The sequence below is a fragment of the Mytilus californianus genome, unplaced genomic scaffold, assembly GCF_021869535.1.
Source record: "Mytilus californianus isolate M0D057914Y unplaced genomic scaffold, xbMytCali1.0.p SCAF_4, whole genome shotgun sequence".
NCBI classification, from domain to species: domain Eukaryota; kingdom Metazoa; phylum Mollusca; class Bivalvia; order Mytilida; family Mytilidae; genus Mytilus; species Mytilus californianus.
Window position 1 is genome coordinate 39035255 of NW_026262690.1, and position 24163 is coordinate 39059417.

Sequence of the window (24163 nt, forward strand, 5' to 3'; positions counted from 1 at the left end):
TACCATGCTTTTTTTAAAAATATAATAAAAAGTATGGGTCACCGTGCTATATTTCAAGCTACAAGTCGTGCAAAAATGCCCAAATTTGTATAGATTGTTCATGAAAGAAATCTATGATATAGAATTTTGAAATAAATTATGAGAAGATAGGTTTTATAATATGCTTTAAGAAAACAAAAAGAAAAAAAGGTGTCACCGAACTTGTTTTCCCTGCTACAAGTGAAAAAATGAAAATTTCAGTATCATTCCAGTATAAAAAGAAATTTACTATAAGAGTTATCCCCCCTTAAACGGCCAAGTTAAAAAATTGATTCTAAAAAACACAAATATTGATATTTGTTCAAACATTTTGGATTATGCAATAAATCACTTATTTTTCTTTATACAAATAAAAGTCTTACACATAAATTGCAAATCTGTCTCAAAATTTGCAGATTAATGCAAAGAACTAGACCGAATGTGAACTGCTATTGTACAATCCAAGATGGTGGTATACAGTAAATCTACCTTAAGGTGGTAAAACTTTCATTATCGAAGAACAAGGTGATCGATTATAGAATGAAAATAATTGTGAAGAACACTCAGAACGAGACAGGTTAAGTTAACGAAGAAAGGAGTTCAGGCAAATAATGCTTCAAAACTATCTAATTTTGGAAATAGTAAGTTTTCATTAATGTCTTCACCGAGATTTTGTCTTCCCACTTTGCGATTATATTTGTTGATTACATATACGAGAGTATCTGAATTAGCATTCGGTTAATGGAGAACTCAGACCGTTGATCTAAGTTTTTATGGAATTAAATGGAAGAAAAGCCCGTTGGTCGATTAGTATCTGGTATGTTGAGGGTGAATTTTATATAACATTCCATAACCATTGTAGCTTTTTATTATTTTCACGTAGTCAATCTAGTATTCATAGTACCGTATGTAGCAGAATGTGCATTATAAAAGTTAACCTTTAGGCACAAATTCTAGTAGTGTAGATTACTAATAAAAGTTTCATACCCGATCCTCCAGGAGTTAGAGAGCGGAAACGATGCTTGTAAATATACACAGGGGTTGCTAAGTTGAACTTAGCTTTTGACCATGGCTTTCAATAAACGGTGATCTTCCTAGTAAATGACACACTTTCTAGAAGTGGTAAATAGTTATACTAACTTTCATACACGAACTCCAATTAGTTTTTTTGAGTTAGAGAGCGGAAACGATGTGTGACTGACACGCGGTTGGACTAGCTGAAATTAGTAGCTATTAGTCTTCCTCCGATTAATCGGCCGGTTCCTAACACTAGAGAAGCAAAAACGCGCAAAAATAGTTCAAGAACGTAGTAGAAACTTTAAATAATTAAGGATTTATCATTTTATTTAACATATTTTCACAAAATTACGAAAGTTTTTTCTTTTATCTTACGTTGATAGGTAGAATATATATTAACCATTTACGATTTTTTATTGTTTAATTTTCGTAATTTTGACGCTAACATTGATTCTTGTCCTTGAAAAAAGTTACCTTTAAGACACTTTTTCGTAAGCGACATGTTTTTCACACAAAACTAACATGAATGCAATGAAACAAAAATATAGATGGCGTAAATTACTTTGCCATTCGTTTTTCGTTTGCCATTTTACAATGAAAGTACCTTTTTGAAGTGACCCGCAATTAACGCATTTTTTGTTGATATAATTTGATAGGTTACAATCTTTCCCTCGTCAAAGCTGTTATAAGTAAATTATAAGATAATCTTCAAAAAAATAACACGAATTACTAAAAGCATTGGAGAACACAGTAGATCATCAACCATTGCTTAAGAATGTAAATACTGATTGGTACGTATTTTTTTATATGAAACTATTGTCATCCCTCTGATCGAGTCTAAAAACGGGGAGCGTTCAGTGTTATCCCTCTGATCGAGTCTAAAAACAGGGAGCGTTCAGTGTTATCCCTCTGATCGAGTCTAAAAACGGGGAGCGTTCAGTGTTATCCCTCTGATCGAGTCTAAAAACGGGGAGCGTTCAGTGTTATCCCTCTGATCGAGTTTAAAACGGGGAGCGTTCAGTGTTATTCCTCTGAGCTAGTTTAAAAACGGGGAGAAGTGATAGCAAAAACTATATAAACCACGCCACATGTTCATGTGTCATACTTGAACCTCGTCAGTGGTTGTCTTTAGTATGTTTTTGTCCATTTGGGATGGAAAGCACAATAGTTTGCTGATAAATGGTTGTCAAAATGTATTGCGCAAAAAAAAACTCAAAGACCAGTTTCAACAAGAATGCTTTGCTTTTGTTGCAGAATCGCCATAAACTTTATGTTATCGTATTTTTGAAAAGAATTTACAATTTGAAAAATATTTTTCATTTTTACTTTACAATTTTATTTATACATTATGCAAATTTAGATGTGGTAGTCACCATCTGCCGATTGAATCTAGAAGGTGGCAGGGTTTACCGAGAGAAGACAGAGTCTGCCGTCTCTGTGACTCAAACGACATTGGTGACGAGTACCATTACATTATGAATTGTAGAACATTTTAGTTAGAAAGAAAGAAATTTTTACCGCAGTACTGTTGATCAAACCCTAATATCTATAAATTTGATCAATTGTTTAACTCATCAAATATTGTAATATTAGAAAAATTTTGTAAATTTATCAAAGTTATAAATGTGAAAGTCAGTCCTCTAGGTTATTTTCATTGTATTGTTCACACATGCATGTAATAATTATATATTTATGTTTATATATGTTACTATGTAATTGTAGTTTTATGAGAAAGACAATATTCGTATATTCGTATTCGTATTCGACAGAATTTTAAAGTGGATATATATATATATTGCTTTTCGATTTTTTTTTTTTTTTTATTTAATTAACATAGAAATGTCAATGATAAAAGCATTTTAATTCGTATAATAAAACCTGTTGCTTTTATTGCAAACGGGGATGATTTTGAAGATACTTTAATTCAACTTATTTAGAATTATGTCCTTGATTCTCCTGTGGAAAATGTGATTTATAGAATAAAGATGGATACCTCCATTTATAATAAATACGTTTGGACCCTGAAATGTGATAAGTCAGTTGAACAGTGGGATATGTAAACAGTTGTATGTGTTTTTAAATAAGACAATGCCGTTCACGCTTTTAGATTCTTTTCACTTTCAATTAAATATTTGTAAAACGATCTTTTTATATATTTTATTGTTTACTTTAAACGTGATTACACCCTTGTATGTGGTTGTTAGGTAGACATCGATTAATTTAAAAAGAAATTTCCAATTACAGTAAGTATTTTCAAATTCTATAATCTACGGAGATAGAGTATGCAAATAAAATAAACGTACAGCACGCGGTAATTGTCATTTTCCAATTACTATAATGATATTTTAGAGATGTGGTATGTATATGCCAATGCGACAATCTACCAAAGGTCAAATGACGTTGATGTACAAGCAATTACTAGTATATTTAGAGTACTATATAAAAAAAGAGATTCGTTTAGCTTGTTATTGTAATCTTTTATTTGATGGTCATTATTTTTGTTTTGCACGGTATTTGGTTAACTGGAATCATTTTATAACAAGAGAAAACATTAGTCATTTATTATGTAATAAATGTAAAAGCTTCCATTGTCTTTTAATAAGTCTGGACTGTATTGGCATTAAAGGAGATGTAAATATGACACAAAAATAAAGATATATTACTGTGTGAGTTTTAGAAAAAAATCAGATCGAACACATCTAGTTATGCTTCTTTATTCATTTAATGTAGTCTACAAAATGGGGTGTAAGCCATCCATTGATGTTCATGTTGAAGCTGACGACATTCAAGATGGTGATGTTGTTGGATGCTTCTGCGGAGGAATCTCTCAAGGGTGCATGGGCCGACTGAAAAACTCACCTGTTCCGTATATCCTACGAGCGCCTTCTGGAAAGAAAAAAGAAATCATCAAGTATTCAGATATAGAAAAGTTCAAGGAAATTGATGATCATGCTTTGAATGTGAGGTCACAAACTTATCACATGTGTGTGTGTGTGTGTTTGTGCATTTATGTTGTTAATCATTCAATTTATTGAAAATATTGCCTATAATACTGCTACCTTAATCCATGCTGAATTTTCGATAACTTAAATGAAAAATATGTACTTACATTTTTCGTTACAAGTCAATATTTTCAGAAGAATATTGATGTCAAAAACCGGTCTGAAACTTCGTTTGAGAAGAATAAAAGCTAGGAAACATTCATTCAATAATAGCAGAAGTCTTGGTATCAAACTCCTGATATTAGCTATATTTGAATTTTTTAATCGTTTTGGCCTAATAGTTATCTGGATTATCAAATTTATGCTTAAAGTTGAAAAATCTTAATCAAACTTGATTATAAAGCTGGAAATGTCTGTCAATTAAAGTTACACGTTGTTTTTCTATTTTACTTCTCATCATTTCCAAGAGAAATAATTCGTATTTTTAAATCAGATTCGGGCTTTCGGAAGTGAGTTTCTAGAAAGTCTTATATACTTAGTGGCGATATAAACACAATACAATGTATTCCAAGACCCCTGCTCCTTTTTTGAACGGAAAAATAGAAAACAAATGTTCTTTCAATGCATTTGTCTGAATGTTACTTGAACCGCTAGGTTTCACTCCAAACTTGTGGAAAGTCTCACAGGGATCAAAAGGCCCGAGAACACAGTTATTTCGCATTTCTTTTAGACAATAAATTCAAATTAAAAAAATCGCACCTGCTCTATCTCAAAAAGATTTTTACAGTGTAGTGTACTACTATTGATACAAATAATATCAAAATTATAGAAACTTCTACCAGCTCTAACTCAAAATATTGACAATTCTGTGTTAAGGGGGGCTAATATTCAGTTTGACAGCTTCAGACATTCTAATTTTTGACCTTATTTAACCGGACCAAATCACTACTTAACATAAAGATTCAGCACCCAATTTTTTTTTTAAATGTAATTTCATCCCCTTACTTAATATTTCATGCATAAAATATCAAGAAATAAATTGGGAAAGTGTATAAAAAAAAATGCAAGTTATACACTGTTCACACTAGGGACTATATTCGTACCAAAAGCAAACTACACAGATGTTCGTACAAATGATTATCATCCTTAACCAAATGCAAAGGATAATTGCTACTTTGCATCCATTTCTGATAACCTTTGATTAAATGGTCTATTATATTATTATAGTGGAAATTTGCCATTCAAAGTACAAATTTCTATTTTGGGGTTAGACATGTGCATTTTGTGTACGTTGATATCTGAAAAACGGATAGCTCTAAAAATTAAACTTACTGTTCTTTATACATATCATAGGAAGTCTGCAAAATATCACAACGATTAGTCAACTTCCAAAGATGATTTTTCGGTGTGAAATATGTGTATGGAGAATACACTTTGCGTTTCTGTTGGCACTCATTATATAAAAACCAAGTTGTTGTTCTTGATACTATTATTAAACAAAAAGATTGTTCGGGTTTTTTTTTTTATTTTCACTTTCTATGTATATGTAACATATCCAGCAAAATTTTCAATAATAAAATTTGTTATTAAAATATTTAATGCAGATTTGGTTTTCGCATTTTGGCATGCCGGGCCTTCTATAGTTTACTTTATGATCTTGGTTTTGCTTATAGTTGAAAGTCGCAGTTGTTTACATCATCGTATATGGTATCTGGTGGATAGTCGCCTATTTTATATAGATACAGTGTAAGAGATATGACAAGATTTTTTGAAGGAAGATTCAAATCCAATCACCGAACAATAATGTTGTATGATGATAGTAGATGTCTGAAAAGGAATCGTATATCTAGTTATAATAATTGTACTTATAGCACTTCACTGATAAGCAAGCCTTTTGTGCTTTTGAACTTTAAACTAAAATATGGAAATAAATATTACTATATTAGAGATTTGCATTTGTCATCAGTAAATGTGATGGTGAAAATGAACTGTCTGTTCCTTTTACCCCCGTTATCAGTATTAATATTATATTCCAGGTTCCAGGATCAGCACTGAAGTCCATTAAAAGCTTAACAAAATATCTGGTAGCAATATGTGATACTGACAAAGAAAAAGTTCGATCATTCTTTGTATGGATAACAGCAAATATTTCGTGAGTAACATAGGAATAATAACATGTATGTATACACGTTCTCAGTTTTTTTTTTTTTTTTGGTATATGGTTTTCAAAGTTTCAAGTGCTAACCAGCATCTTTTTGTTACATTATTTCATGGTCATATGAGACAATAAAAATAAAAATAATTATTCTGCAATATAACGAAACAACGAATACTTTTCTTTTCGATTTTTATTATTTGTGTTTGTTTATTTGTGTTTTTTTGGTTTGTTTGTTTTTTGTTTGTTTTTCTTTTTGTTAGTTTTTTTTCGGGGGGGGGGGGGGGGGGGGGTTAGTTGAGTATTGAAGTGAGTCTAGATGAATGCAATGATTTTCAAATATTATACTTATATTTTAAGGTATGAAACATCGAACAATAAAGGTGGTGGTGAGTCCCTGACAGACCCAAATACTGTCTTCCGCAGACGAGCAGGAGATGCGGTAGGTTATTGCAACCTGTTCGCAACAATGTGCAAGTAAGTATTCAATGTATGAATAACATAGAATATGTGCTTTACTGGTTTCATGTTGTACGGCAATATTCTTCCTTTTAAGAATTAAGAAAATGTTAGAATAAGCCACTAAGACGAAAGCGTAGCCATTGAAGCTGGTTACAGCTATATCGTACAACAGAACTATACATTTGATGAATGTCGATTGATATGTAAAATTAACATATAATACCGTTTTCCAATTAAAGTTTGAGAATATTGTTGCTGTCTCTTTCCATTCACCTGTTCTTCAAACATTTCGTGCGTAAACCCGTTTTTTGTTTTATTTTGTGTGTTTCCGGAAACTAATTCCTTAAAGTTTATAAGAGAGGTTGTTCAGTTTTTGTAGATGTGGAACTTTTCCATGAGAAACAGTCACAAATGTTGGTCCTCAAAAAAACGAACTTGAAAAAAATTGATTGTGGCACGTTCTCTTACTATTACTATGGTTTTGATATTTATACAGTGATTCTAAATACCAACTGCAGGTGCGCGGTAAAATGTTTTTAATGGTTTTTATTTTCGGACATAAATTGAGACATTGGGAAATACCCTTTTGATGCGTTTTATGTTTTGATGTATTCTTTTTTACTTTTTTTCTTTTGTTGTTGTTTTGTTTTGTTGTTGTTTTGTTTTGTTGTTATTTTGTTTTGTTGGTTGTTTTTTTTTTTTTTTTTTGCCTTTTATTTTTGGGAGGTTTTAATTTCTTATTCAAGTAATTGCCTATCCTGTACAGATACGCAGATAAAAGGGACCTCTAGCCTTTGTTAGTCTTGTGTGTTTTTTTTATGTTGGTTCATTTATATGTTTCGGAGTTTAGTGTGGCGTCCATTTCGCTGAGCTAGTGTACATTATTGTTTAGGGGCCAGCTGAAGCCCGCCTCCGGTTGCTGGATTTTCTCGGTACGTTGAAGACCCGTTGGTAGCCTTGGGCTGTTTTCTGCTCTTTGGTCGAGTTGAAGTCTCTTTGACACATTCCCCGTTTCCCTTCTCAATTCTATATGTATGAGCCAAGAACTTATCTATAAAGATACGTGAACATTGACATCTTTGTACAAGACATCTTGTAGCAAAAATCAAAATAAGAAGATGTGGTATAATTGCCAATGAGACAACTCTCCACTAGATACCAATTGACATAGAAATAACAACTATAGGTCATCGACCTTCAACAATGAGCAAAACCCAGACCATACATTTATGGGTAAATATGTGGCTCATATCTGATTATTAATGACAAGATCCTAAAACGATGATATATTTGCAGTGTTGCAGGCCAGAACCATAAGACACTAAGAGGTTTTGTTCTATTATTTCTGTAAATAATGTTATTAAGAGGTGGTATTGTATTATTTCTGTAAAAATATTAACTAGTTATCTCTGTGTAATGTGGTTACATTTTATCATTTTACTTGTATTTTTTATTGAAATTCAGACCTTAAAGGATATACAAAATGAAGACTATGAAAATGAAGGGTGCAGGCTATATTAAAAATAGCAGTAATTATTTTCTTTCTATTTGTATCAGGAGTTCCGGTGTTCCTGTTGTGAATCTATCTGGTTTTGCCAAGCGCACGGATCACGATCCAGAAATACCTTACACACCACATGATTCTCCCGATCACGCATGGAATGCTGTCTTTGTTGACGACGATTGGCGGTTTGTCGACTGCTGTTGGGGAGCTGGTTACGAAGATGAGACTGGTTATTGGGTAAGGAAATATGAAGAATTCTGGTTCCTCACAGATCCAGATAAATTCATCAACGATCATTATCCATGGACAAGCTCTGATAGAAAGATCAACAATAATTGGCAGCTTCTGAAACAACCAATCACTTTAGCTGAATACAATAAACTTGTCAAGCTCGAGGAAACTGCAAAGGATTGGGGATTAGATTTTTCGCATAAAGAGCCCATTCTTATATTTAGAAAAGAAGTTCACATAACCATTACTGCCAGCATTCTTGTTAGAAACATAACATGCGCAATGGAGACCATAGATCATGTGAAAATGGATGATTACACGTTAGTTTATCAATTTGACACTCTAACATACAGTGTCCAAGCCAGGCCTCCATCCCCAGGAACCTATGTACTTAGAATTTACGGAAAGAAAGATGGTGAGATGTCACAGCCGGCGCAGTTAATGGTTAAATATCTTCTTAAATGCACAGATGTCAACAACTACGTAAAGTCTCTGCCATATGTTTTTACACATGCCCAAACTTACCATGTTACCCTCCATGAACCAAATACTCGAGAGCTTCCAGCAAAGTCGAAAGTTAAAATCCGTCTATCTTCACAGTATCTCCGACAAATTATGGTGGAAAACATCCCTCTTGAATGCGACGAAAACGGAACCTGGGAAGGCAAAATTACAACACCACAGTCTGGAGATGCGATCGTTATATATGGTAGTACTTCTGATGATGCAAATGGAAAATTTCATTCACTTTACAAATTTTACATTGTCGATAAAAAGCCAAAATAGTTTGAGTTCTATAACACATTCGTAGATAAAAAAAATTGATCAACTGTGAAAATCATAAATGAAATGATCTGTTTCATTTAGTTTTAGTTATTTTATCTATTTTTATATCTATCTATATCATCAAGTTTTGAAGATCGTACGCATGAAAATGTATCATGTACCGTCCTTTATATATTTTTTTGGAAATTTGTGTTTCGAATTGCTTAGACCATGGATATAATGGCTATTATATCTATGCTTAGACTGTCATCAACGAAAAATATTGTGTTAACAGCATTTTGATTGGTTGTAATATAATTCAGAGGATGTTCTTATCACTGGAAGTCTTCATATTTCGGTTTAAATGGAAAATATTTTTTGAAGCATGCAAAATCTGGCACAAAATCAAAGCAATACAATACATGGAATTGCACATTATCCATATAAAAAAATCTGAAATTGATCTACATATGTACCCGATCAAATCGTTGTACGGATCATATCTAAATGTGTGATTGACAATAAGATAACAATCAAACAAACGAAAGAGACCAAAGTTCTTTCAAGGGAAAAAAATCGAGACAACCAACGAACATTAAAGTCGGTAGCGTAAAGATGAACAACAAATTAACAATAACACTACAACCACTGAGCTCCTCAAGTCTGTTCAGTGGTTGTCGTTTGTTGGTGTGGTTCATAAGTGTTTCTCGTTTCTCGTTTTTTATATAGATTAGACCGTTGGCTTTCCTGTTTGAATTGTTTTTACACTAGTCTTTGTGGGGCCGTTTATAGCTTGCTGTTCGGTGTGAGCCAAGGTTCTGTGTTGAAGGCCGTACTTTGGCCTATAATTGTTTACTTTTTACACATTGTCACTTGGATAGAAAGTTGTCTCATTGGCACTCATACCACATCTTCTTATTTATATGCTAGGCTTAATGTTACTATTCCTATCCTTGGACATCGGTATATTAGCTGCGTTTAAGTAGTATTCAGAAAAAGATGTAGTATGGGTTCAATATTTATTTATTGTTTAACGGTTAGAATCACTAGGTTAGTTTGCATATACAATTTAAACACCAAAAACAAGAACAAATGAATATATATAATATTCCATTAGGTTCTTTTTTTGTCATATATCTCTTCAACTGTTTCGGTTCTTGTACATCTTTGGCAGTCAAATATTCGGCCTTGGGCGTTCCTGATGAAGGTATATTCAGAAAAGCGCTTCGGACTCGTTGTTTTCAATTAATAACCACTTAAAAATAATTTAGTCTTTTGTTGGCTTGTAAGTCAACCAGTTTGTGTATCCTCATAAAACTTTGTAGTCACAGAGGGATCTTTCAGTAGAGAACATGTTAAGAAGTAGGGCTAATTTCTTCTTCTTTTTTTTTTCTCACTCAGTGTCAAAATCGGATAGTTATTGAAACGTATCGAAATTTAATACTGCAGAGTGTAAATAATATACTTGTAAATTTCCAAGAATTTTATATAAATCTATAAAACCAAAAAGGTAAATAATACTGCAAATTGATATTGAAGGCAGGTTTGAATCGGACACTTAAAAAAGACTTCTCGTATTTGATTTTATTAAACTCTGAATCATTTTAAAGATTGGTAAAAAAGCAATGCCAAAACTCATTTACACTATGCAAATTTGAGGTGCCGGTATGACCCTTGTAGTCGTGTTGTTAAAAGAGACCTCGACTTTTCTTTAGAGGGAAATTAACTGTTATCCGCATTCTGAAGTGGACTGGAAATAAGTGTCCAAAAGTCATCAACAAATCTCCTTTAAAATCTTGGTTAAGTAGTATAACAGCTTTTTAAAATGTTTTAGACAGGTCATAGAAACTAAACATTTAAATCGTCTGCAACAAAATCAAGAACGAAAAAATAAATAAAAGAACTTTGTATTTGTAACAACTTACAAACATTCCACCAATGTCGCTGTCTCGTGTAAATACTGCATTGAGCATATGTAATTCAATAATAAAGTCTGGGGTTTTTTTTTCCAGTCCTACAGGATTCCACTGACGCAAGGTCTGCATGTAGGTCACCATTCCTCAACAACAGTTGAACTTTCACCTCTTTCAATCAAAGGTTCCCAAACTATGACATAATAATGTTGGATTCCTAATAGAGAAAAATATTATCTTTGTTTTTCTTAATCCCATGGTCTATTTCAAGTTGTTTCGTCAATGGTATTACATATCAAATAAGAATGGGGTCAACGTCGGATTATCCCTGCAAGATCGACAAACATGCGCAATCATTCTACACACCAAATATCGTCGACCTAATCCTTGTTGTATTTGAGAAACGAACCAAATCACGGCAAATTTACGTTGATCAATGAACCATTAAAATGAGGTCAATGTCAGACGGTTATATACACCTTGAAGTCATTCTAAACGCCAAATTGAATTCATCTTTTATTTATGTATATGCGAAACGGACCTAACTGCTAAACCTTCACTTTGGTCACTGAACCATTTACTATCAAGGTCAGGTGAACCCTCTACTTGACATTGATTCTACAATACTAAATATACAGTTTATTAAGCAGTCACTGAACCATGAAAATGAGATCAAGGACAAGAAATATGACAATAAACAAGATGTGAATTAACAGTAACTGCTTGTTTGGTGGAGAAGGAGTAAGAGACATCCTACTAATTCACCAACAAAGAGATCAACTGTGGTTACAGTTGGTAAGAAGTCTTATATCCAGAAATAAAAGAAGAATGTGGCCATAAGACACAGTTGCCTCTGCTTGTAAATACGTAAGAGTCAATGTACTAATTCAAACCTACTGACATTTTGTTTTCTTTGAAACTTAATCACATTATTTCAGTATGTTGTCATTAGAGATTGCTCAGAGGTTTGAGTGCTCTCATGGTTCATTAACGTTTCATAACATTTGAGGCAAAGTAAAATTAGATAGGAAACAGCAAATTTACCATTCTTTCATTTATAAAGGGACATAACTCAAGAAAGGTGAATGTGAAACCACCAAAAATCGAACTTGAACTGCATTTGGCGGTAATAAGCATTGTGTTAAAGTTTCATAACATTTGGTTGAGGCATACTAAAGTTACATAATGAAAACCAATTTTCGATATTTGTACAGATGGACATGACAAGGGTAAACCTTAATGCCCCCTCTCCTGTGGCAGGGGTATAAAAAGTTATTGACTGAGGCAAGGAAGTATATTAGTTATACATCCTTGACTGAGGTTATCATTTTATTTTATTACTTTGGTAAATGGAAAATGAGTAATGGTTTCTAATGTTAAAATGTGATTTGATGATAGATGGGCAGAGAGTAAACTATACTACATCCACAATTGACAGGTGTCTCATGATCACATGCTTGCTATTTAATTATAGAATTGAAAACAACACTTTATGTCTATTTTTTTATTTTACTTTCTAAGCACTAATTTCTCAGGTTCACAACCGAATACTTAATACATACACGATTATAAAACTTTATAAAATTTACACACTGATTTTTTTGTACAGAATTTTCATGCATGTAAATGTTTACCATATAAAATGACTTAGCAGCTATTGCAATCCATTTTTTTTCAAATTACTTGTATTACATGAATAATATGCTCATTGAATTTAAAAAAGGACAGTGTATTACTTGCACAAATCTTATAATAATGGTAATCAAATAGAAATGCAACTGAAATTTGACATTTCTATATTATTCATGTATAAAGTGAATTGCATATTTCATTATTAAAACTGATTTTTTAAATAAAATTTAGTTCAAATTACAAGGCAAACAGTTACCATACAAGAAAATTGAGAAGCTGTAATTGTTTACTTTGAATAAAAAATACATTAAACAACCTTGTTATCAATTAGAGTGTTTAAACCTAAAATGCTTATTTACAATATTTTACATACTGAATAAAAAAAATGGATATGTATAAATAATATCATTTGAGGAACAGATTCATATGTGAATAAAACATGCCTAAGAACAACTTATATCTTCTTATTCATATCACAGTAACTAAGATCTGGTTATAATTTAAGAAATAACTGTATCTTCGCTGTTTAGTATATCTCGGGAAGAAACAAGAATGTGTCCATAGTACACGAATGCCCCACTCGCACTATCATTTTCTATGTTCAGTGGACTGTGAAATTTGGGTCAAAACTCTAATTTGACATTAAAATTAGAAAGATCATATCATAGGGAACGTGTACTAAGTTTCAAGTTGATTGGACTTCAACTTCATCAAAAACTACCTTGACCAAAAACTTTTAACCTGAAGTGGGACAGAAGAAAGGACAGGTGAATGGACGCACAGACTGAAAAACATAATGCCCCTAGGTGGGGCATGAAAAAAAATTGTAGCAATTAGAATTAAGTTTGTTTTTGACACAAAAATGTATTTCTTCCTCTCTTTCTCCTGTGTAAGTTAAAAGGGACAGTCATTATAATTTGTTTTCTATTATCTGTACAAAACTTCACATGTGAAAAAGCAAATGTTTCTCATATGTAGAGAAGCAAAGATAATGTTTTCATTTGAGATTACCTTTTCTAAAAACTTTCAAAATCAACATCAAGGGGCAATAACTTAAATAAAGAATGAAATGCCAATTTTGATGGTTTACTGTAGCTTAATATCACAGACATTCTGAACTGTTCAGGCAGTTTAATTTAAAAATAATGATCCATCCTTTTATTACATGTGAAAAATTAAGAAAAAATAAAACAGTACTTTTATTTGAATTAAACCAATCAAAGTATTAACAGAACCAATATTATTTTATCTTTTAATTCAAAAACAGAAACAATTTGACTGTCATTCTTAAAAAGAGTAAATTTCAAATTGGTGGTCCGTAGACACATTTGACATTTAGCTGATCTTGAAGATTATATTACAGTAAAATAATCTATTATACATGGATTCTGAATGGACAAAGGGAATCTACTTACTGTTTATACCTGATGGGTTAGATATTACATTCATGTTATTTTTTTAATATTCATAAGGTGATTTTTAAATCATAAGGTTGTTATATTACAACATTTCTAAGAAAATCCATTATCTAGCAATGTATGGCACAATTTTTTGTTTGTAAGTTCTTCATAAAGATGTTAGTAACTCATGAAAAAACATTTCTTGACACAGCACCATTTAAATTAAACAAAATTATAAACAAAAAAACCAGAAAATAAAGATTAAGCTACAAAAGAAAGAGATGGAAACAGATATAACATGTGTAATAATCTTTTCTAATGCTAAGTCTCATATATGGATGGAATGTTTCAGTGAATCCAGCACTTATTATATATATATATTTTATTCATTTCAGCTGTTTTATTTTATGACCAATGAATCTGCAATGACAGTATGACACTTAATTTTTTTTCTACTTTGTTGACTTTATAAAGAATAATGGTAAACAACAATACACCATCAATTTTTTTAGCACAGCGGTTAAATTTGAATTCTATCAGGCTTCAAAATTTATCTGTTTTTGATACAAAAAACATGTTTCTCAAGTTTCTTCAAGTTTGAAATGCAGATTTTGAGTTGACATATTTGTTAACTGGACATGACAAAAACAAAACATGTGTTGGTCAATTTAAAGCAATCACAAACAACTGTCTACCTTTTTAATTTAAGGATATCTATTTTATGTAAATTAAGTACATATGTCTGATAGAGTAGATGAAAGATATAATGACTACCTGCCCTATATCCAGAAGGTACAAGAAGCATAAATATTAGTATAAAAATATCACATGGTAAAGAATTGTGTTGATATATATGTTAGTCATTAGAATCTTTCAGTGAGTAACAATCTAAGCTAACAGAGTCTGGATCTTCATAAAGAGTCATTGTGCTGGGATAACTTGAAAATGTTGATAATGTTGGTGACACTTCCTGAAAAATAAGGAAAGAACATCAAATATGTATTTATGATCCACAAGTTGGGACTCCCACTTTTATCAATCAAACAAATATGGTACCCAAACAGAGAATGTTTATTTACAGGGGGTTTTGGTCATTTTAAATCCCATGGAATCTCCTTGCTAGAATGACAAACATCTGTGGAACATGTTAGATTTTATATGTTCTTCACAGTGATAACCCTGTAAGCCCCCCCCTCTCCCCCCAACATTGTTAGTCTATGTCTATCCTGTAGGCAATGTTGCATATTTTCATGTTTAGGTAATCGGTATCATATGTGAGCAATCACACATATTTTAATGAAATTTTGCATGCAACTAAACACAAGCTTTTATTGGAACACAAAACTGAGGTTATAAAAATGTAGGACCTTAAGATATAAATGCTTTCCATTTATTGTGTGACAAACTTATTGTGGTTTCATGCAAAGCTTATCACTTGGACATACTAATGTATGGAGCCTCATAAAAGCTGATGCATTAGATATGACACAGAGGGCATTATAGGATAAACAGCAATCTGAGAAATTCTTAACAGGACTTATTTTCTTCTACATAGGTTTAATATTTTTATTTTTATCTATAATGAACCATAAACTTACTGTAAGATCTACACAACTGGCTAATCTCTTCCCCCTGAGGTCTCCACCAGGTGAAGGTGGCACACCTCCTGGACTAAATACATGAGAAATACTAGACACAGCTCTCTTTAGCTTGGGTGTCTTGTTAAAGGAGAATGCTCTGCTCACCCTCTTCCCTAACCTAAAATAGAAATCAAAATCTGAATAAATATTGTATATTATAAATTTCAATATAATTTTCCATGACCGTTGGTGTAGTTTTTGTAAACACACTTGTTATTCAGAATAGAGCTTTAAAGCAAGATAATTGATAGTTGGTGTTTCATTTTCAGTACTCTTGGCTACATCATGACAGCCAGTTTTAATTGGTGGAGGAAGCCAGAATAAAGAATGATGACATTCATTTATAATACAATCAATATGATGACAATATTTCAGAGCAATTGCTTATTTATGTAAATGACATAATCAACTGCATGCATGAGATGATGTCACAGAGAAATAAGTTATAAATAGCTCAGGCCTGCATAATTGGAGTCAACATCTGACAGACTACCAGTAGGTCATATCCTGGTGTCAAAAAAGATCCACTGCATTTATGTTTGGTATAGAGTTACAACTTCACAATCAAATTTATCTTTAAAATATAATTTGCCTGCCCATCCCTTTATACAGTAGCATTTTATAATAAACATTTGAATCAACAGAAACCAGTTATGATACAGTCTAAGAGAGTAAATTAAAGGAATTGACTTTGTATAATATTGTTCTTGATTTCAAACATAATAGACAGATAATTGTATGGTGCCAGGTGCATTTCTAAGAATGAGACAATTGTTCAATAACTTTTGAAAATCTAATGGATCATCCAGCTACCTTCTGAACATGATACTTTATATAAAAGTAATGCCACACATGCTGTTGTATTAGTATCCTTGTCTCACATTCTTTGTAATGAGACAAAAGCTATTTAGAGCTTGGTAGATTTAATAAAAATCATTTTATGATATTCCTTGTCAAAATTTTCTGTTCCACTTGTTCTAATCCATTTTTATGTAGTCATCAATTTTGTCTTTATAGTTCATAAGTACATTAAAAGACGGAGATTGGACAAAAGGCAATGGCAAATCCTTTCACATACAAAAAGAATAGAATAACTTATACAATTCATATATTTCTTTGTATGAAAGATCATTCAGTATCGCTTTGTTAGGGGAGGCAACCCTCCCTTCTTAAATTTAGTAAATACACTACATGTATAATAAATACAAAAATGTATTCATAAGTAAGCACTCTTTGGTTACTCCTTTTGCTTATAGGCAGAGTTCTTTTTAATTCACATGCTTAAATGTCTAGCCTGATTCACTTACTGTTAATTCAGAAATTATTGTGAGGTTATTAAAAATGTGAAAAATGCAACTTGATGATTATCGCACTATATTAAGAACTTGCATTCTGATATCTGATACATATATCTGAATGCAGATTTTTCATGAAATCGCAATAATTAATTTCACATTATAGTCTATTCTTCAAAAATCGCAATAACAAATGAACGCAATAATTTCTGAATTTACAGTAGCATGATTGAATAATGTTGAAAGTCTGTAATATGGAGGTTTTACTACAAATATCATATACACTTAAAATTATCAATGATCCATGTAAATGAGGTCAAGGTCAGATGAACCCAGCCAGATAGACATGTACACCTTACAATAATACCATTCACCAAATACAGTTAGCGTATTGCTGAAAGTATCTGAGAAACAGACCTCATAAAGAAAATTGAACATTGACCAATGAACCATAAAAAGGAGGTCACAGTCAAATGAACACTACCTTTCTTGACACATGGCTGGAAATATTCATATTGCCATAAATTTATTGAAATAAATGCAAAAAATTCCAAAGAAAATATAGCAAATATAATCCAAACAGTAGTTAATTAACTATCCAATCTGATCGTAATATTCATTGTTTATAGAACACACACATGCGCAGTAATTCAGTCATGTTCAGCTCTGAAAAGTGGTCACGAGGATTGTAAAACGCATACCCTTACATTATGCAACTTTTGTAGACGGCGAGACAAAAAACATTTTTCAAGAATATTGGAACATGTGGCAATACATTTTCATAACAATACCTAGCTGCTCTGCTCAATGTATGGGTTTTTCTTTCAACTTCACTGGTACTTATCTGTAAGTCTTTACCCTCTACAGAAAGAACAAGACTATCCTGAAAACAAATGCAAATCAGATTCTCATTAAAAAGTATATTCAAAATTCCAAATAAGTGTAAATCTGTCTGTGCAATGTCTGTTAATTCTTCAACACAAACTTTGAAAACCTGAGGAATAATTTAAACTGAAAAGGAAAAAAGTACTGGAAATGTTTTAACATGGGATCCCTTTGTTGTTTCTGAAAATTTTCTTTTGATGCTATTCATTGAAAAGCAGTTGTTTCCAATAAACCTGGTATGGAATAATAGTAAACCCAATCAGTAGCTGTGTTGTTTGTTTTTGTTAATATGCATTCCTTAACTTAGAAAAAATCTCGTATGAAATGGTGGTGTGTTTGTTTTTGTAAATATGCATTCCTTAGCTTAGAAAAAATCTTGTATGAAATGCTGGTGTAGGGCAATATCAACCTTGTGTTTGTGTGTGTATTTGTGCGCCTGTATACCGCCACATTATTTGTCACTTTTTCAATTGTGCATTAAATTGCAATATTATCACAAATCCTTATGACTACTGAAAATTCAGAAATTATTGCCAGGTTTTTATTCATGCGACCACGGCGGTATCGCAATAATAACTCTTTTCTGATATCCGATACATATATCTGTATTTAGATTTTCCTGAAATTGCAATAATTAACCCTATAATTTTGTCCTTTCTTGAAAAATTGCAATAATAAATGCACACAATAACATCTGAATTTACAGTAATCCTTAACACCAATCCTCGTAAGAAATATGCAGTTAAAGAAATGAATGTGACCAGGCAAATAAAAATAAAGTTTTCAACACTGTATCAATTGAATCTGTATTTAATGGAAGGGATTTGTCATTAATATATTTCTGTGAACAACTTATTTACAGGCCCTGCAAAGGAGATTTAACATAAAATCTGTTAAATCACAAAACCTTCACATTTCTCTTTGAATATGAACATGAAATTGAAACAATCTCTCTAAACTCTCTAGCATTAAAGAATGTTTGATGAAGATATAATACAAAACTTGAGTTCTAAAGTGTCTATGATCTCCTTATGTCATATTTTCACTGTGACCTTGTAGGTAAATATGGCCACTAAGCATTCACTAACTGACAATGATTGGATGAAAAAGTGCTGCTGCATGATGCTGTCAATCTTGAATCTCCTATTAAAAAAGTCATGATGTGATCCTGACATCTGACCTTAAATTTACAGGTTTCTGGCTCTTCTTACAAAGCATTGAACAATTTTTACTGAAGATAAGATATTGAACTGGTCCTCTATTGAGACTATTTAAAAGCATTATTAATTAAAGTCATAAAGTGACCTTGATTTTGACCTTCAACCTAAAACAGGATTCAATGTATCTTCATGAAAGAACAACTGAAAATGTTTAATGAAGAATATAATTAAAAACAAAACCTCTTCATTGCCTACAAAGTTGTTATTAATTAAGTTACACATAGACAGAGATGGCATTACTATTATCATCCTGCAACTTCATTGCCAGGGGAGGATAAGAAGATTTTAAAGTTTTATACACACATAGATTGATGGTAGCATTTCATTCTTTGTTTATCAGAAGATAATAAAGATCATGAAAGTTTTATACACACAGAGAGATGGATGGTATCATTACTATATTTGTTTATTAGAGGATAATAAAGATCATTTAAATTAAACATACATAGTCCGATACACAGTTCAAATTGACAATACTCTTCCCAACACTAGTAACAAATTCTTTCTTTGTTGTTTCTTCACTGTCTACCATAAAACTATATAGTTTACTGCTTGTTCCCTTGGTATCTAAAGTACTTTTACAGATCAGTCCAAAAGCATTCCGACAATCTGCAAAACAATGTTTATTATAATCTGACATGTCTGAGGGTTAATACAAGAAAAATTCGTAAGGGTTCTGCGGAACCCAGTGTCTCGCCTACTTTTGCTGTTGTCTATGTTTTCAGTGTGATAGGGGAATGCACATAATTGATTTACAGTTAATGAAATAAAACGTTTGAAATGGTTTATGAATCTAATAAATGTTTTAAAAACTTTAACTGCAGACTGTATGTAATGTTAACTGGAAGAAAAACTAAGTCCATTTATAAGTAATATACTGAAAAACAGGAAATAAATTTAAAAAAATTTTCCTCCTGGTCAATTTAGAGGTAAATTACGGAAAAAATGGATTTTTTTTTTACAAAATTTACTTCTGGATACTATATTATGATCATAAACAAGCTGCTGTCCTAGTTTGGTAGAAATCTAGGATAGTTTAAGAAAGTTCTTAAAATTTCAAAATCTTTAACCACCGAGTGAATATTTGTGGACACTGCCGTAGCTCACGGCGCAATGTAGGATCACTATGTCTCGCTTTTTCGACAAAAGTCGAAGGATCGACAAAAATTGTTTTCCCCATAAGTTTCAAAATGCTGAAAAGGTCAAAAATATGATATCAGGCATGTTTATTTCTATTCATTTAAAGGAAATTCCTAAATGCAAAATGTTAAAATATTTTAAAAGAATTATTGATACATTGTACTATAAATGATTTTAACAAGTTATTTCTTTTCAACAAGGTAATGCTCTACAAAAAATCTATTTCATTCACACAGCAATATATCCATACTTAAAAACAACAAGCTTAGTAGTTAGTGTTAAGGATGTGTATTAAAATAGAATATTGAATATTCAGTGCAAACAATGAAAAAAATATTGAAATCTATAAATAAACTGCTAACACAGAGATGTCTCACCTTTTTGTTATTTTGATCATAAAATGCAAATGTTGAAATTAAAATAGCAATACTTTTACATGTAAGTTATTGCAAAATATTCAAAGTCTATGAACCATGACAGAAGGTACAAGGCCAAACAATCTCCATGGAAATGAGATGTGCCAATGATAATACAACTGCATACCAAATATCATTGACCTACCACTAGTGGTTCCCCATAAACTGACCTAATCACAAACTTATACATTGTTGACACCACCATTGTCAGAAACAGCATATCTATGTCTTGCTTTTTTTCCTCCGTCAAGGTGAGACAAAAACTATATCAGCTATTCTCTTAGCATTAATTCTATTTAGATAACAACAGTAAGAAGGCTGTTGTAAATAAACACCCAATCCAACAAATAGTTATATCTGTCATACTTACAATGAAAAAATAAACAAACAGCTGATTGTTTATATAATGATTATTCTATGTTTCAAAAAAATTATAACTCAAACTATTGCATGGTTTCCATTTAAATGGTCTAAATTTTTAATTTTGTTGAGGTACAAATCGCTGTTGTCCTTATTTGATTCAATTATAAACCGTATTTATTCTCAGTATCTTCAAAAATGTTCAAACATTATTATGAAATTCAATAAAATGTCAGCCATTAAAATGATTTCCATCAGAGGGAAATAACTTAAAATGGTCTAATTAAATGATGAATAGCAGAACTGATCTTAAATTACAGCAAGGCGTTATAAAATAAGGCGGAAAAGGGGCATGGTGCCATATTTTTTTCTTCAAAAAAAGGGCAGGACGTTTAGAAACGCAGCAGGGGGGCCACATCCTCCCAAAACTGCCTCATCACTTAATGTTTAAAGACTTACCTTCAGTTTCATTACAATCTAACACCCGTTTTATTGTGGGTAATGGTATCATCACTAAATGTTTGAAGGGCTTCTGAGGTGTTTTGTGAGTGGCTGGACTTTTCATGCTAGTGGTATATTTCGACCGCCGTTTGCACATCTGAAAAGTTGATCAATGCGATTAAATGTTATGGCTTCATTTCAAACTTTTTTCATGTACAAAATTGTAATTTCAATGTTCAGTGGCCAGAGAAATATAAAAATAAGAAGATGTGGTATGATTGCCAAAAGACAACTCTCCACCAGAGTTCAAATGCCATAGAAAGTAAGCCGGATTAACATTACAATGCATATGACCTCTCTTAAATAATCTCACTGAAAAGTTAATTTTTGAAATGGTACACCACAAGACTATATCACATGTTGCTGAGATACCTGTTAAATGTTACACTATTTACTCACATAGGTAATTATATTAGATGTTAATTGGTTGAGAAATAAAAAGGCAATTCAAACCTATACTTCTGTAGATTGATTTTCATTGACATGCTGAAGCAAAAATTATAAAGTACTTGAAAATTCATTTTCAGGTCAACCATACAACTTCTTAATGTACATAAACTGTTAACACAGAGATATGTCTCGCCTATTTGTTATTTTGATAATGCAAATGTTGAAATTAAAATAGCAATACTTTTAACATGTAAGTTATGCAAATACTCAAAGTCAATGAATCATGACTGAAGGTACAGGGCTAAACAATCTCCATGGAAATGAGATGTGCCAATGCTAATACAACTGCAAACCAAATACCATTGACTTTTCACAAGTCGTTCCCTTTAAACAAACCTAAACCCAAATATTAACTTGTAAAGTATGTAAAAGTTTCAAAGTCAATGAACCATAATTAGGGCAAGGTGTTATATAATCTCCATGGAAATGAAACTTGCAAATGCCAATACATTTGTATACCGAATATCATTGACTTAACATTAGTGGTTCATCTTAACCCTTTCAACGCTACACAAAAAAATAGAAAAATGGCTGCTGCTGCTGCATTTTTTTTGGGTTCATTCATTAGAACAGTATATTCCTTTTCAGACTGCTGTATCTTTTTTATTATTAGAGATACAGACAAAGTTAGTGCATAAAAAATGCTCAGGAGAGCATGAACTGTAATGTTATGCAATTATTTTAGTAAAATTTTCATCAGGCTACCTGCATTTTCAGGTAATTAACAGATAAAAGGTGTAAATTATTGTATTTGTGTTGAATTTTGAATAAAAACAACTTTTAATCTTCATTTATTTTGTTGTTCTATCTGCCATATAATAAAGAAGACACCAGTTGCTCGATTCCATAGCGTATTGCACCATACACAATGTATAAAGTAAACGTGGTGCAAATAAGTAGCTCCGTCCTCAAAATTTCCAGTCAACCTCCGTTTTTCCCCTTTTTCTACATCTCATATAGATCGATCAAATCATATTTCCCACACGAATTGAATGTAATAAACACATTGAGATAACAGTGAACCTTTAAACTATTTCTCGTACCACTAGAACTAGACCTAATCACAAACTAATACATTGTTGACGCCGCCGCCGACGCTGGAAACAGCATACCTATGTCTCGCTTTTTTACTCTGTCAAGGTGAGACAAAAATTGTGTGAAGCAGTACAGGCAACTTCTAAGAAAGACAAGTAAAATACAAACCTCTACACTGTCTGTAAACAGGAATAAAGACATAGGTAAACCTTTTCCACATAACTCATCTGACAATTCTATCACATCTATCTTGGATACAAATCTTCTGTGTGATGACAGTAGTGTAGCCTATGTAACAGAAACAGTCAATCAAATTTTTTTTTTAAAAATGTAAGTCTTTCAAGGAAGGTGTCACTTGCTGCTTTCAATCAATATAAGTAGAAATAGTGGTCCATGTTTTGGCATGGGAAACCCCAAAAATCACTCAGATAAACATTTCGAATAGCAGATTCATAATGTCTTGTCCTTTTAGAAGAATCTGTGCAAGTTTGATTGAATTATGTCCAGTTATTTTCAAGGAGTTATGGTTTTTTAACATGAAGTGAAAGGGGGACGACAAAAGTTGACCGAAGTGATCCCTAAAGGGTTCAAAAGCTTCACTATCAGGCGACACAACAAAAGAATTAGTTTCCTTATATCAAAAGTGTCTTGGATCCAATAAAACTATTTTGGTAAAGACTGTCTAAGAGCTATTCCTGACATTTATAAGTCATTATATATTTCTCTATATGATAAGAAGTTATAATCCAGATGGAGAATGTTGTATCTTTACTGTCGTAAGCCTGTTCTAATTTTCCATATCATATATTGTGTAGTTAAAAAAAGATTGGCTAAATGCCTGACACAACCAATTATTCTGTGCTGATAATCCTGGAAACTTATCCGAGGTCAATAAATATTTAATCAAAAGCAAGGGTCCGGAAATGGTCATATTTGCCAGTCATATTCTAAGTTGCAAGCTATTTGTCCTAAACGAAAAATTGGGATTTAGGACAATTTTTTTTTTTTTTACAGAAATTATTTCCGTCATTTCATTGAGATCAGGTTTCTTAATTGCCATTTTGCACTTGTTTTTTGTTTTAAAATCCCTTTCCTGTAATAAAACAGTCACCTTTTACCTGTGTTTTAAATTCACACCTGACAATGATCACAAGCTCAGATCTAATATCATAAAGAAATTAA

The 24163-nt window shown here is 31.9% G+C and overlaps 2 protein-coding genes across 2 annotated transcripts in view; one reads left to right on the forward strand and one right to left on the reverse strand.

Moving 5' to 3' along the window:
* Nucleotides 1-3198: 3198 nt before the first annotated feature.
* Nucleotides 3199-9188, forward strand: LOC127698274 (kyphoscoliosis peptidase-like). The gene is made up of 5 exons (XM_052201666.1): nt 3199-3278; nt 3766-3995; nt 6014-6129; nt 6493-6609; nt 8152-9188. Exons 2-5 carry the CDS (start codon nt 3774-3776, stop codon nt 9113-9115), a joined length of 1419 nt encoding a protein of 472 aa, XP_052057626.1. The 5' UTR covers nt 3199-3278; nt 3766-3773; the 3' UTR covers nt 9116-9188.
* A 3308-nt stretch (nt 9189-12496) lies between these two features.
* LOC127698261 (protein ECT2-like) overlaps nt 12497-24163 on the reverse strand; it is a 48982-nt gene continuing 37315 nt past the window's right edge. The window contains exons 16-21 of the mRNA XM_052201640.1: nt 23150-23269; nt 21455-21593; nt 19525-19688; nt 17766-17857; nt 15638-15797; nt 12497-15009 (exon numbers count right to left, since the gene is read on the reverse strand). Coding sequence (XP_052057600.1) covers nt 14896-15009; nt 15638-15797; nt 17766-17857; nt 19525-19688; nt 21455-21593; nt 23150-23269 — 789 coding nt within the window. The 3' untranslated portion in view covers nt 12497-14895. The remainder of the gene's footprint in view (nt 15010-15637; nt 15798-17765; nt 17858-19524; nt 19689-21454; nt 21594-23149; nt 23270-24163) is intronic.